General features: G+C 41.3%; 1 protein-coding gene across 3 annotated transcripts in view; it reads right to left on the bottom strand.

The window, feature by feature from the left end:
- FSHR (follicle stimulating hormone receptor) overlaps positions 1-13353 on the bottom strand; it is a 165075-nt gene extending 151722 nt beyond the window's left edge. For 2 of the 3 annotated variants that reach the window (XM_021701174.2, XM_021701175.1), the window contains exon 1: positions 13199-13353. In XM_021701174.2, the coding sequence (XP_021556849.1) occupies positions 13199-13350 (152 nt within the window). In that variant the 5' untranslated portion in view covers positions 13351-13353. The remainder of the gene's footprint in view (positions 1-13198) is intronic. The other variant, XM_021701176.1, reaches the window with a different exon arrangement.
- Between the last annotated feature and the right edge of the window lie 614 nt (positions 13354-13967).

The raw sequence follows: 13967 nt of genomic DNA, 5'->3' as shown, positions 1-13967 counted from the left end.
TACATTTATTTCCAAAATGGGAACAGTAATAGCTATAGTACAAGACTGTTTGGTGAGATAGTATGAGAAATAAACAGCATGGTGATATAGTAGGACTTCCTAGATGTTTGTTAAATTTGGTGTTTCCTTCTAGTTTTTACTTGCTTGAAGGGACTGTCATTTGTTCCTTCATGTATTTATTTGTTTTAGGATTTATTTATCTGAGAGAGAGAGAGAGAGAGACAGTGCAAGCTTGAGCAGGGAGGGGCAGAGGCAGAGGGAGAGGGAGAGAGAGAATCTTAAGCAGAATCCCTGCTGAGCATGGAGCCAGACATGGGGCTCCATCCCAGGACCTTGAGATCATGACCTGAGCCAAAATCAAGAGTCAGTCACTTAACCGACTGAGCCACCCAGGTGCCCCGATTCATTCATGTATGTATTAAGTAGCTACTCTGTACCAGGAACTATTCTACATGCTGGAATCCTTACCATCATGAAACTTTACTTCTACTTTCTAGTGGGTGAAAATAAATATGTAACTAAAAACACTCAAATTGCCATAACCTTATGAAAGAAGGGTATTAGGCTAGAGGATTGCTACTATAGCAGAGTGGTCAAGGAAGGCCTCTCTAAGGAGGTAGCATTTTGGTAGACACTGGACAGATGAAAGACAATGAGGGGGGAAAAAAAGACATTATAGACAATGAAATGCAAGTGAAAAAAAGACTTAAGGTGGGAAAGAGCTTGGTGTATTGGAAGAGCAGAAAGGGGCCCAAGGTAGCTAAGATTAGTAATGATGGGCAAGTGGGACATGATATGCACTATGCCTGTGGAAAGACAGGTAGAGGTCAGATCATGGAGTGATTTGTAGCTGTGGCAAAGCATAGAAGCTCCAGCAAGGAAGGGATTTTGTTTGTTTTACTCAATATTGGATCTCTTGCACCTAGAACAGTGCCTGCCATAGGAAGTAACATGAAACACGGGTTGAATAAATTTTATTCCAAGTGCAATTCTAAGTAAGTATATGTCATACTCTTTAAAACTTTATCTAGCTGCTGTGTGAGGGCTGGATTGTAGCTTTGAGTGGAACCAGGGGATAGAAGAGGTAGGGACTTTTACAGTAGTCCAGGCGAGAGACGATGGTGGTTTGAGCTGGAGTGGTAGTAGGGAAGATAAGAAGTGGAGACATTTGTGCTATATTTTAGGGGTCAGGTCTCTAGCACTTGGTGTTAGATTGGATTTGGGTGTGTGGGGGGCTGGGGATAGGTGCATTTCTGTAGATGATGAAGCTTGCGAGAGGAGATTCTGAGAGGTTTAGGGAAAGTGATTAATTGTACTATTTTCTACTTGTTTGGTTTTGAGGTGCCAGTAAGAGATCTAAGTGGAGATGTCAAGGTTTCAGCTGGATATTACTTGCCTGGTGCTTAATGAAGAGGTTTTAATTGTAGGTGAAGTGATATTTAAAGCCACGGACTGGATGATATCCCTGCAGAGAGTACAGATGCATGAGAGAAGAGTGTCCAGATGAGGTCTGGGGAACTCCAACATTTAAAGATGGGGCAGCAGTAAAGAACTCAGCACAGATCCGGGTCTGGCATGAGATGTAGGAGGAAGGCTAGTGTGGTGTCACAGAAGCTGGAAGTTCAAAGAGAAAATGGTTTCAAGCAAGAGGATGGTCAACTGTGTTGAGTGTTCCTGAGAGGCATGTAACATGTGGATAGGGGAGTGGCCATTGATTACATCTGGCACCTGAATTGTGTGGCATTCCTCTTATATTCAAATTTTTATTATTTATTTATTTATTTATTTATTTATTTATTTATATATTTTTAAAAGATTTTATTTATTTATTTGACAGAGACACAGCGAGAGAGGGAACACAAGCAGGGGAGTGGGAGAGGGAGAAGCAGGGTCCCCGCTGAGTAAGGAGCCCGATGTGGGACTCGATCCCAGGACCCTGGGATCATGACCTGAGCTGGAGGCAGTCGCCCAACCAACTGAGCCACCCAGGTGCCCCAAATTTTTATTTTTTATTTGAAAAATGATATAAGCACAGTATAAAACATACAGAAAATAAAGAGAAGTTTATTGGTACCTATGACAAGAAAATTTTCAGTGGCTCCTATGGGAAGAGAGCCAGATTCAGTGGGTTGAATAATGAGTGGAGATTCCTGAGAAGAGATGGCATAGTAAACAAATAACTAAATAACTATCCATTTCCTCTTGAAATCCCACTGAGAAGACAGTAAGCCGTTTTTTTAAAGGCTTTTTATAAAGCCACAAAGCCTCCTGGGAGCTGGTGAGAAATGTAGACTTTCAGGCCCTACTGCAGCCTTACTGAACCAGAATCTGAATTTTCCCAATATATTCTTCTGATTTGCTTACACATTAAAGTTTGAGAAGTACTGACTTGGCAGACTCTAGAAAATGGAATCCTAAACCGATGTGATTCACACTGCACGGTCCCTAAAACACTCAGGAATTGGAGGCATTGGTGTCCCTGGAAGTGGGAGTGGGGAGGAAATAGGGTCAGGTGGCTAACTAAAGAGGATTGGTCGAAAGATGAAGAGGCAGCCATACTTCCCACTTGGAGCAGTCAGGCAAGTGCTGGGTCCCCCTGAGCAAAACAGCAAAGGTTTATTCCTAAAAGAGAGTAGAATAGATAGTTTCTGAACTGGAGGACACCCGAGAATACTGATGGCGGCTGAGGCCCTAGCCCTTTTCCTTAGCTACCAGAGTGCTGGCATAGGGCTTCACCCTTCGGGTAGAAGCTTGGGAAAATCTTATCCAGGGAATTTGACTAACCCCAGAGGCAAGATTTAGATACTGACTCAGCGATTTCCTATCTTAATAGCCTGCCATTTGTTTGTTTCTTTCCCTTCCTTCCTCCCTCCCTCCCTCCCTTCTTCCTACTCCTTCCCTCCTTCCTTCTGTCCTTCCTTGCTTCCTTTTCTGCTTTTGCTCTTCCCTTGGAATCTTACTGGAGAGCTCTGCTTCCAGAGCTACTTTGTAATATTCTCCAGAGCTACTTTGTAATTTTCCTATCTGGCTATCATAACTGTTTGTTCTTTTTCCTCTTGTCTCTAATATATGTTTGGAGGAATCAGATGCCATTCCAAGACTGTATGTTCTTACTGAAGGAGCTCAACAGATTTTCACAATCAGGGTCCTGATAAGCAATTTTGCTACTGTATGTGGAATTTCAGATGACCTCTTTGCTGTTCACCATTTTGTCATATTTGCTTTCATTGCCTTTTCAGTTTGTTTTCGAAATTAAAAATGTGTTTCTTGTTGCATTTTCCACAGTGTCTCCCCCACCTCCAGTATATTTGCTTAGAGAAATTCTACACAGCTTGCTCACAAAACAAACACCAATTAAATGAAGGTTTCTTTTGTTCCTGCCTTGACCAGAGATTAGCTTTGGTGGGTGTATGGCAGTGGTAAGGGTTTGGACCGACTCTCGATACTTGCTCAGGAGTTACCTGAGGATGGCGTGATCATTCTTTTTCATTCACTTTGTTTTTCAATTCTAAAGCTAACATAGGCATGCAAAACAGCTTGAAATTTACACAAAAAGAAAATTGCTTACAAGTTCAGGAGCATCGAAGAATTCCTTCTTAGCGTCCCCCTTTTGCCAAAGTTGAAATTTTTAAGTTGTGTCATTTTCAGAAGAGACATCAGGGCTTTGTCGAGACTAAGTCTATATGATTACCATATTTCAGAGACGACACTCAGCTTCTCGGGGGGAAACTGGCATACACAGTCTGTTGATTCATATACTCCTCTAACCTACTCTCTCCTGGTATCCACATAATAGCATTTGTGAACGCAGCTGCTTTGGGGAAAATTATAAAGTTGGCAAAGAAAACAGTGCAGACTAAGTTTTCCCTTTTGGTGCCATTTTCCACCTTCTGTATTATTTTCTTCTATCTCAATTCACAGGATACGGTCCCTTGCATTTTCACAATTTGAAAACTTCTAGTCACATTTAAATATTTGGACATCAGTCAATTAAACTTTACCATACATTTGCTGGTGTTCGTTTGCCATTCTCTTCCATTTGAGGTCCGAGTTCTCCTTGAAAAATAAAGCTAGGATTTTCTGACCTTTTAAAGATTAGACTGCTGTGGAAGTGGCCCTGCCTAACTCCTCAACCCTAGGTGGTCAGAAGGGCAAATCTAGATGGGACAGGAAGATGCCCAGCTTCTCACCCACTTGCCTCTGGCACGAAGCAATCAAGCATCTTCTCATTGGATTTTCCTGGGCATCCATTTCTTCCAGTTCACACAACCTGTGATTTCAGATTGCAACTTGCAAGTAATTGTCAAATGATCGAGTTTGACAATGACTGTTCTGGGTTCCCAGCAGGGATTTTGACTTTTGTGGGTAAAAGTGAGGAAAAACAGTATTGTCATTATTTCTTTGATGTTCTTCTCTTTGAACAGCTCCCCTATTGATTCCTTTTTTCCCTGAGAGCCTAATACAGTGCCTTGTACAAATACAATAAAATATTTGCTGTTGAAAGAAAACCATGAAAAATGAGCATCTTTACTTTGGTCTCAAAAACTGAATAATACTGAAGTGTAACATACTTGAGGTTGGAGAAGATAATAGTATTGGGTAGGAGAATAGAAGACCTATCTGGGAATAGAAAGTAGTGTATGAAGGAAAGAGTTAAGGGCATGGAAGATGAAAGAGAGGACAGGAGAGCTAATCTGAGGCCAAAACATGGAAGACCTTAATGTCCAACTTAGGACTTGGGACTTTTGTCCTAGCTCTGGATATTAGAGCCCACAGGGGAATTCAATGACAGCAAGAGCTCAGAGCCAGGAGCTGGGAGGGCAGATGATGGAAGGCACAGAAACCAGTTTAGAAACTGTTACTGTGAGATAGTAAGGAACACACAAGTAGAGGCAAGCCTGTCTTCCAGGGATGTGATCCATCACCTGAACCAAAATTTAGTAAACTTTATCAGAAGGGACAGAACATTTTAAACTGGAGCCACTCCTGAAAAATCTAGCGTTCCAGGCTGTGGCCCTTTCTTAAGAGGGGCTTTCTTTTTCATGCCCTTCTTCTTCTGGGAGGACTGTGGATGAAATGTTCCGTGGTCTCCCATCAGCCCTCATCTACTGAGTTACAGTCATTGCTGGAGATGGGATCTCCCACAAATCTTTGTTTAAAACCCCTTTGCAAATTGAAAATAACAAGAGAGAGGGGTATCTGTGTGAGGTTTTCCATGCTGTATTTCAAAACAAAACTGTCTACTGAGCCTAAAGGAACCCTCCTCAACTCCTACCCCCGCCCCCCAAAATCCCACAACTGAAATCACAGGAGTTGAGGAATTACATACCTGCTGGACTCTGAGACCTAGAAAAAGCTTATTGGCTTTGGGAAGATTGGTGCCTGAAGATGTTTGTCACATCGAAGCATTTTAGAATTGAATGAAACTTTGGCATTATTTTACTTCAAGTTTCCACCAATGTACTGATGAATTTTCTTTCTGATGCCCTCTATTAATTGATCTCTCTGTGTCACTTAAACTTAGCTGAGCTTTTTGGGTTCCTATTTTTTAGAGGTTTTCATCAAGCTTGGCATTAGGGGGATACAGAAATTGGCTCATACTATTTTCCACTATTTCTAACATAGCATTCTGTGAAAGCTCAGTGTTAGCTCTTGCCGAAAAGGTCTGGGAGAAGTGATGAAAGAGTGGACTCAAGCTACTCCTAAGGCTAAAAATATCATTGAGTTCAAGGCTATGGCCAGGGTTTGGTTACTTTATTCTTTTTTCTTTTTGCACATCACTTGAAGTTTTTTAGATCAGTTGGCATATCCTGTAGGAAAGAACAAGGTAATGACATGTTCAGGTCGAAGACACAACACATGCTCTGAGATATTTCAGGGGAAGTCAGATTAAGAACAAACATTCAGATCTCATTATAATCAGATCCTAAGCAATTAAAAATAATTACTCTCTTTCCTAGCTGACCTTGTGGGATATATAAGCTAGAGTCTAGTCTAAACAAAGCTAAATTGGAGAGTCTAAATCTAACAGCTTAAAAAAAAGTATAGTCCAATCAACCATAGTGACTAGATAACCCAATTAATGGCTGTGGGGAGGGATAATCAAAAGTTAAATGAATTTCCCATTTATTGCCAACATGTCTTGCTTCGGAAGCTTAGGCTTCTTTGGTAGAGGACTTGGGTGAGGAAGGACAGCTCTCACCTTTAGGGTAAACAAGGGATTTTATTATCACCAAGCTAGTGGAATTTTGCTGTCTCAAACCCCTACTCTTCAATTGCTCATAATGACTGTAAATTATAGCTCTCAGCCAATTCTCAGGGTAGAGTTCATCTTGTATTTTAAAGGATTCTTTCCCTGCAATATAATTTCGACTTTTTCCCTTTCAAGGTACTGCATTATATAGCTCTCCCTTTAGTCATTTTTCTGATTCCTCCACAGGGAATATAAACCTCCCTTACCCCCAGCCCAATTAAATTCCAAATGTTGGACATACATATACCGTTTCTCACTAAAGTAGGTGCAAGATTTTGTTTTGAGAGAAAGGATTATGTATTCATTAGCATGAAAACTGTGCTGTTTGTTTCTTTCAAAGAAATATATAAACAAGACAGTAGGAGTCTGTGGATATGGGCACCAGGGGTAATCTTCACAGTGGGATGTTTGGTTTGATATCCAGATAGAACTACAGTAATCAAAGCACATCTGGGGAACACAGGAAACCTCACATTCAGGGTTTGGAATCTGACCTTAATTGGCAAAAATTATATTTCTTTGAACATTTCTGCCTGGCTTAAAGTGATTTTGTTTAGGCAATGTCATTTATCTTTTCAATATTCTTGTTAGGTATAGAGAGGCAAGTATTATTACTTATGTCAGGAGAATTGAGTGACGTGTTTAGAATTCAGAATGTTCAACTTTTTAACTTAGGAGATTTGTTTCTGATCTTTGTATTTTTCTGAATAAATTAATTGATTCTAGAATGATATACAGGCATTTTCTTAAACACATAAAAAAGGCAAGGAAAATAAGAAAACTATCAAATCCTATAGTAGTTCACCGCAGGGAGGGCAATAATCATCTTTTATAAGAATCTTTTCCTTAGTACTGAGGAATGGAGCAAATAAACAGATGTAATTCCCCCTGATTTATTGTATCATTTGTTCTACATGTAATTGAGGGCCCAGAACATACATTGCATCGAACCAGGCACAATAAAGAATACAAAAGAAATTTTCACTACAGTGGAGGAAATAGGACACACATGGAAAAATAAGGACAAAGTAAGAAATTAAGTGTGAAATGAACTGTACTAGCATTCAGATTAAATAAAGATGAAGTGATCAGGGAAGACTTCATCAAGGAGGCAACCTTGGAGCAAGATGATGATAAGTAGGTAGGATTTCAAGAGGCAAGAAAGAAGAAACTGAGGATAGTATAAACAGGAGGCAGAACATGAAGACACAGGGAGGCAGAAATACACAAACTGAGCTTAAGAGTGAGTCTTCCTCAGCCTTGCAGAGTGGACGGCTCCTGTTGGAGGGCAGGGATAGGCAGTCAGAAAAATGAGCCACTGGGTGGGATTTTTGAATGGGGGATGATAACTTGGTGGCAATGGTATTTTATGGAGAAAAATTCAATGACAGTGTGCAGGCTGGTTTGGAGAAGAGAGAGATCAATTGATTGAAAGGAGATAAAATAGGACATAATTATACAATCCTGGCTTTAGATATTCAGGGCCCAAACCGATGACGGCAATAAAGAAAGAATTACTGATGGGGTACCTCGGTGGCTCAGTTGTTTGAGCTTCTGATTCTTGATTTCTGCTCAGGTCATGATCTCAGGGTTGTGAGATCAAGCCCCCTGTTGGGCCCCACACTCAGCGGGGAGTCTGCTTGAGATTCTCTCCTTCTCCCTCTGCCCCTTCCCCCACTTGCATGTGCACACTCTCTTTCTCAAATAAATAAATCTTTAAAAAAAAGAATTACTGGTAGTAGCAATATGAAGGGAGTATATAAAACTGATTGGATATGGGGAATCAAGAAAGTGAGCCATCAATACTCAACAAATCCAGAAGACAGGAGGGGTTTTTACTAGTCTTGTAATCCATTGTTTTATCTTTCCTTTCTTCACCTCAGTATAAGTAACACCTAGTTTCCACGTAGCTATAGTCTTTGCAACCATCTTCTCTATGAGAAACACTACATTCTTAAACAGCAGCTTCTCAGGCATAAAGCCCTGAAAACCCAGCCCAAGATTTGCCTGCAGCTGATACTGAGCACTGAATTGGGAGTCAGGAGGTCCAGGTTGCAGTTCAGACTTGACAAAGGATTCATTCTGGTGGCTGGTGTTGGATAGACCAACCTTTGGAGTAGCCTTTCTTAGAGTGTGTTCTGCAGAATATTAATCCCAGAATATGCTTTCAGAGGAAAAAAAATGCACAATTAAACTTGTTTACAAACATCTAAAGCTCCATTTCCCTTTTGAAGATCACAGAACTTAATTGGCACAGTAAAAGTCTTCCCTTTTGGCCCACAGGGCTGATACATCCCTCAGAACTAAGGAAAGACTAAAGTAGCTCCTAGCTAAACAATAATCTGTGATTCTGGAATAAGGTGAGTGATCTAAACCAAAGCAGCAAAACAAGGAATAAAAGGCAAAGGGAGAAATTAAAACAAATATATAATTAGATAATTAAAAGTAAGGGCGGGTCATTTGAGATTGCAATGAGATACAGGAACTTGATATGAACAGAGGGGTCAACACATGCCTATAATAAAATCTCAGTGCAGATCTCCCTCAGTCAACAGGGACCACCAGTGGACCCTTTTCTCCTCTTAGTATTGTGGTCATCTGACCCTGCTGAAGAGAAAGATAGCTGTACCTGTGCGGTCACTTAGAGCTAAAATTTAAGATTTTGAATGGGTGTTCACATTCTCCTTAGAAATTGTAACTCCAGGAAGAATAAAGCAAGATCAAAGTGTCCTTTCTAGATTCACTGTCTCCAATTGAAACTGAGTTTCTAGGATAAGTCAGAAATCAAAACTCCTCTGTGGTCAGAATGAAACTTCCCTGAGTTCTTGGCAAATATTGAAAGCCTAAAAGAACACATTTTCTTACTCAGAAAATAAGTGCACAGAGAGTAAGTGCTCCAGCCACGGGAGGAGGAGATTATTCTCAAGTAAGTAGGAGATTATAAACTATCTCAGAGTTACAAAGATCTCTATATCAATTGTTGAAAGCATTCTCATACCTCTTGATCCATTTGGTCATCATGAATGCCCTCTGTGGTGTTTTTTTCCTAGTGTTTGACAGATGACCACAGCAACGACAAGCATTACCACCACCACCTGAGAGGCATGGCCCTAGGTGTTAAATATCATTGTCCCATACGGTCCTTACAGCAACTCTTTGAGAAAGGCTAACATTACAGTTTCCATTATACAGCCAAGAGCCCATGTGGTAGAGCAATCATAGCCTGGGTTCGGACTTTAGTCTCTTGGATTCTAAAGACTATACCATCTCTGACTTGTCAAAAACAGTAAAAGCCCGCCTGTGAATATTGCCTTAGGATTCCCTCCGTTCCTGCCCCAGCTCACCTAGTTCAGTACTTTCTCCGTGGTGCCATGTTGTTTCAGGCTGCCTCAACCCCACTTAAACCAGTAAGATTTAGCTGCTTTTAGCTATAGTCTAAATCAGAAGTGGGTTAAGAGATAGCCTGTGGGTCAAAGGGGGCCTACCTTCTGTTTTTCTGTGGCTCATGAGCTAAGACTATTTTTCACTTTTTACATGATAAAAAAAAAAAAAAGTCAAAAGAATATTTTGTGACATGCAACCATGATATAAAATTCAAATTTCAGTGGTGAAAATAGTTTTTGTTGGAATGCAGCCATGTTTATTCATTTCCGTTTTGTCCATGGCAGCTTTCATACAACTGTGACAGTTGAGTACTTGCAGTAGAGACTTATGGCCCATAAAGCCTAAAGTATTTATTACTGGCTCTTAACTGAAAAACTGCTGACCTCTGGGCAAATTCTAAGGGACATCTTTGTTTGAAGAGGAACAAATGAAAGGAGTCAGAGGCTTTCATCAAACACAGCATAGAAAAGAGGTAGGAACCCAGGCTCAAGTTTGGATTCCAGGTGTGCCATCTAGGAGCCACAGGGCTGACAGCGTCCAAGCTGCTGAACTTCTGGGCTCCTTGGTTTGTCTCATGTGAAAAACGGAGCAACAATACCAAACTTGCAGTTCTGTTGTGAAATTTTCAAGTATTTTGTGTAAAGCTTCAGGCAAATGGTATGGGCCCTTCAGTAGATGGAATGTACCTGCCTGTTGATGGTGCTTTCCTGTTGCTTTGGTGTTAATGTTAACATGGGCGGATGGTTGGGAATTAGAAATCTCTCGTGACAGCTGACATATATATAAAATGAAAGTGCTGCAAGGGAGATGGAATGATAGGATAAATTGCACATGGTACGATGTAGCAGTTGTTTACCCCTGGGTGAATCTGACTAACAATGAAGCCGTGATGTGTTGACGGGTTAAGCAGTTGCACTCCCTGAAGCCTGGCTATTCCGTCCACCTCCATCTGATGTGATCATCATTAAAGTCAACACCCAAATGCAGAAGACTGCAAGGTGAATTAGAAATATGTAGTTGAATAAGCCATTTCATCTTTCCTCTGCCAGTGTTCCAGATAAACCCAATCCAATTCTTTTAAAAAACAAAAATAGAAATAATTGTTCTTGCATTCTAACTCAACATCTGAGTTCTAGTTCACTTGGCATTTTATCTGCTCTTCGATGATGAACAAACTAACCTCAAAAATATCCTCAAATAATTTTTTTACACCGAACGACTAAAGCAACATTTATCTTCTTTTCCTCTATATACCTTGCCCAGAAGATTGCAAAGTTGAACTCTAGAATGGCCCAACTCACACCCTATTAATGAGTGTGCAGAGAAAAGAATCTTCTCAAGATTAAACTCTCAAGCAACTGTACTCACTCCTGGGTGGTTTTTGGGGAGGGGGGATGCCAATAACAGGCAAATACTTTCTTTCCCCTTCTTAGTTTTATGCAACTTTGTCCTCTAGTATATACACCTAAGGAAGGGGTTCACCCAGAGCTAGGCTTTGTCAAGAGTGACAAACACGCGCTCTCCTACAATCTCTTTCTCAGTTGCAAAGTGCTCTTGGGCAGAGACATGTTTCAGTCATTTATATCTTAGTATGAATTATTTTTAAAAAATCATACTCCTGCTCCTCCCACACTATGCACACATACTTCCTGAAGTTTGAGGTTTGGGAATGGATTTTCTTTTTTTTCCTCCCTTCTTCCCTTCTTCATGTTTTTTATGCAGAATGAAAAAAAAAATCTCTCTTCTGGTAAAGAGATGTCAGAAAGTCGATGGCCTAGTGCAGAAGGGAGTTTAGGATGGATGAGTATCACCCTAAAATTAAACCTTGTTAGGGGTTGTCTGCTCTAGCGGTTGGCTGGCACTGCTTGGCTCATCCAGAAACATTGGAAGAAGTAGAGAGGTAGAAATGGCTATGTTTGTGAGGGAGCTATATCTTATAGTGTTAAAAATAATCCAACCAACTGGTTGTATTAAAACCACTTTAGAACTCAGGAACCTGAGGTTCAGAAGGGGTTAAGCAATCATTCAAAGTTGCTTAGGAGCAAGTGACTTCTTAGAGGAGCTCAGGTGCATTGACCTTCTCCTGTGTTTGTGATGACCTAATAAACCAGACTGTGCATAGGCACATTCTTCCCCATAGTCAGGAATAGCTGTGTTATTGGAAGCAGTGTAGCCAAAACACAAAGCTGACTAGTTATTTTCTCTGCCACTGCAGCCGCCTCTGGATAGGAACTGAGGACTTGAGATATCCAGGGGAAAAGTAGCAAGCATAACTAACCAAGCGTGTGACCATTTGTCTCTGAGTGACCATCTGAAAGGCACCACCATGTTTGAGTGTAGCTTTGGTAATTGTGAACTGAAAAGTTGGCCATACTCTGAAGTCAAATAAGAGTCGTCCTTAGCTTTATGGGACCAAGAGTGAAACAGGCTTCCAGAATAGTGGCTTCTCTTTAAAATCCTTGGAATAAATACATGGACTATATCTACAACTTCTGAGCCTAACAACTTGCTCGTACTGAGGGGAAGTAGAAATTGGTGGAAAGAACAGTAGACTATGAGTCAAAAGACCTGATTTCTCGTTTTGGCTGTGCCTTGACTCACTGTAAGAGATCAGACAAATCTCTTGACTCTCTGGACCCCAGGTTCCTCATTTGTAAAATGAAGAGATAGAGTGAAATGATGTCTAAAGATCTTGTCCAACTCTCAGAGTCTATCAACTTCTTATTAAAATAGTTCAGTGAAATTCTGAAGTTGTGACTCACATTTTCCCAGCTGTAGGAAAGATGATGCTATATTTTTCCTGCTCACTCTGCCTCCCCTTTTCTTTCTTCCATTCTTCACACCCCTTCCCCTCTCCTCCAACTCCCTGTTTCCCCAGGAAGCAGAACCTCAGTTCAGGAATTATTTGCTGGTGCCTCCAAAGTGACAGTGACTCGTGCCTACTTGAAATTCAGCATCTTTAGGAGACACGTTGTACATGCCACTTAAATCACAACTGTCTTTCTGCCTCTAATTCCAGGTCTTTAAAGTTTCTAGTTTTTCAGGGTGCCTGGGTGGCACAGTTAAGCGGCTGCCTTTGGCCCAGGTCATGCAGGGTCCTGGGATTGAGCCCCACGTCGGGCTCCCTGCTGAGCAGGGAGCCTGCTTCTCCCTCTCCCTCTCCCTGCCGCTCCCCTTGCTTGTACTCTCTCTCTCTCTCTCATAAAAAATAAAAAATCTTAAAAAAAAAAGTTTCTAGTTTTTCTTATTTTTACTTTTCCAGTTCCACCAAAGACAGTATGGAACCCAAGAGCAAATGTGTTGAAAAGACTCAAACATCTTCTTTTTGCCTTTGCATTGAGCTTTCCACATTGCCCTTTTCTGGCAGCTGCTGAGACAAACGCTAAGATCCTGGGAGAGCTGCAAGCAGGGATGTTAGACTGGGGGAGTCTGTTTTACTCAAGCCTTTGGTCAGGGCAGAAATAGTTCAGCCCGACAGTTATCAGCCTAATGTGAAAATAGTAATAGCATACAACACACAAATCCAGCGCCTCCGTTGTTCCCGCTGCTTCTGATACTCACAGTTCAACGGCATTCCTGGGGAGGTCGGAGGGAATCTCTGTCACCTTGCTCTCTTGGCAGAGGAAAACCCTGTGAGAGCAGTGACAGATCCGATGATGACATCCTGAGCCTAAGCTCAGGAATGCCAGCAAGGTGACCAGGAGCAAGGCCATACTTATTCATCCATCCACCTGCTTTCTTCCTGCATCTGCAGAGAAGAATCTCCACAGATTTCAGAAGCTCCACACAGCGCCCTTATGAGAAGAGATCTGCCAGGGTCATGTGACCCAGCAGGGGATTTTTTTTTTTTTTTTTTTGTCACTTCCAGACAAATAGCAAAATTCTTGCATGTCAGTAGTGATTTCCGGGGCAAGATAAGCTACTCTCTTATCCTTCTCTATTGGATTTCTTCCACCCTGACCCAAGGAAGACAGGAAATAGAACCTTGATGCATGTCTGGAATAGTTTACATTAATTATACCTTAGAAGTGTCCCTGCTGATCACTTCTCTCTTCAAGAAAGTGCTATGATTGACTTCCTCCAAAAGGACATGACCTACAGTGTGAAACATCAATAAGAGTGTCACTCGGTGAGGGGTAGAGACTCGTTTCCAGTCTTGGCATCAACATCTTCCTCCAGCCCACTTGGTATAAAACCAGAACTTCTGGATTGTAGTCATGAGTCCTCTTTCTTGCTGTAATTAATAACCAAAAATGATGTTGCTTAGAAGACAGATGGGTGGGCTAGTGAGTTCTAGGCAGATATTCCCCAGGGAGAAGGCACCTCTGAG

Source organism: Neomonachus schauinslandi, chromosome 10, assembly GCF_002201575.2.
Source record: "Neomonachus schauinslandi chromosome 10, ASM220157v2, whole genome shotgun sequence".
NCBI classification, from domain to species: domain Eukaryota; kingdom Metazoa; phylum Chordata; class Mammalia; order Carnivora; family Phocidae; genus Neomonachus; species Neomonachus schauinslandi.
This window is presented reverse-complemented; position numbering and strand designations above follow the sequence as displayed.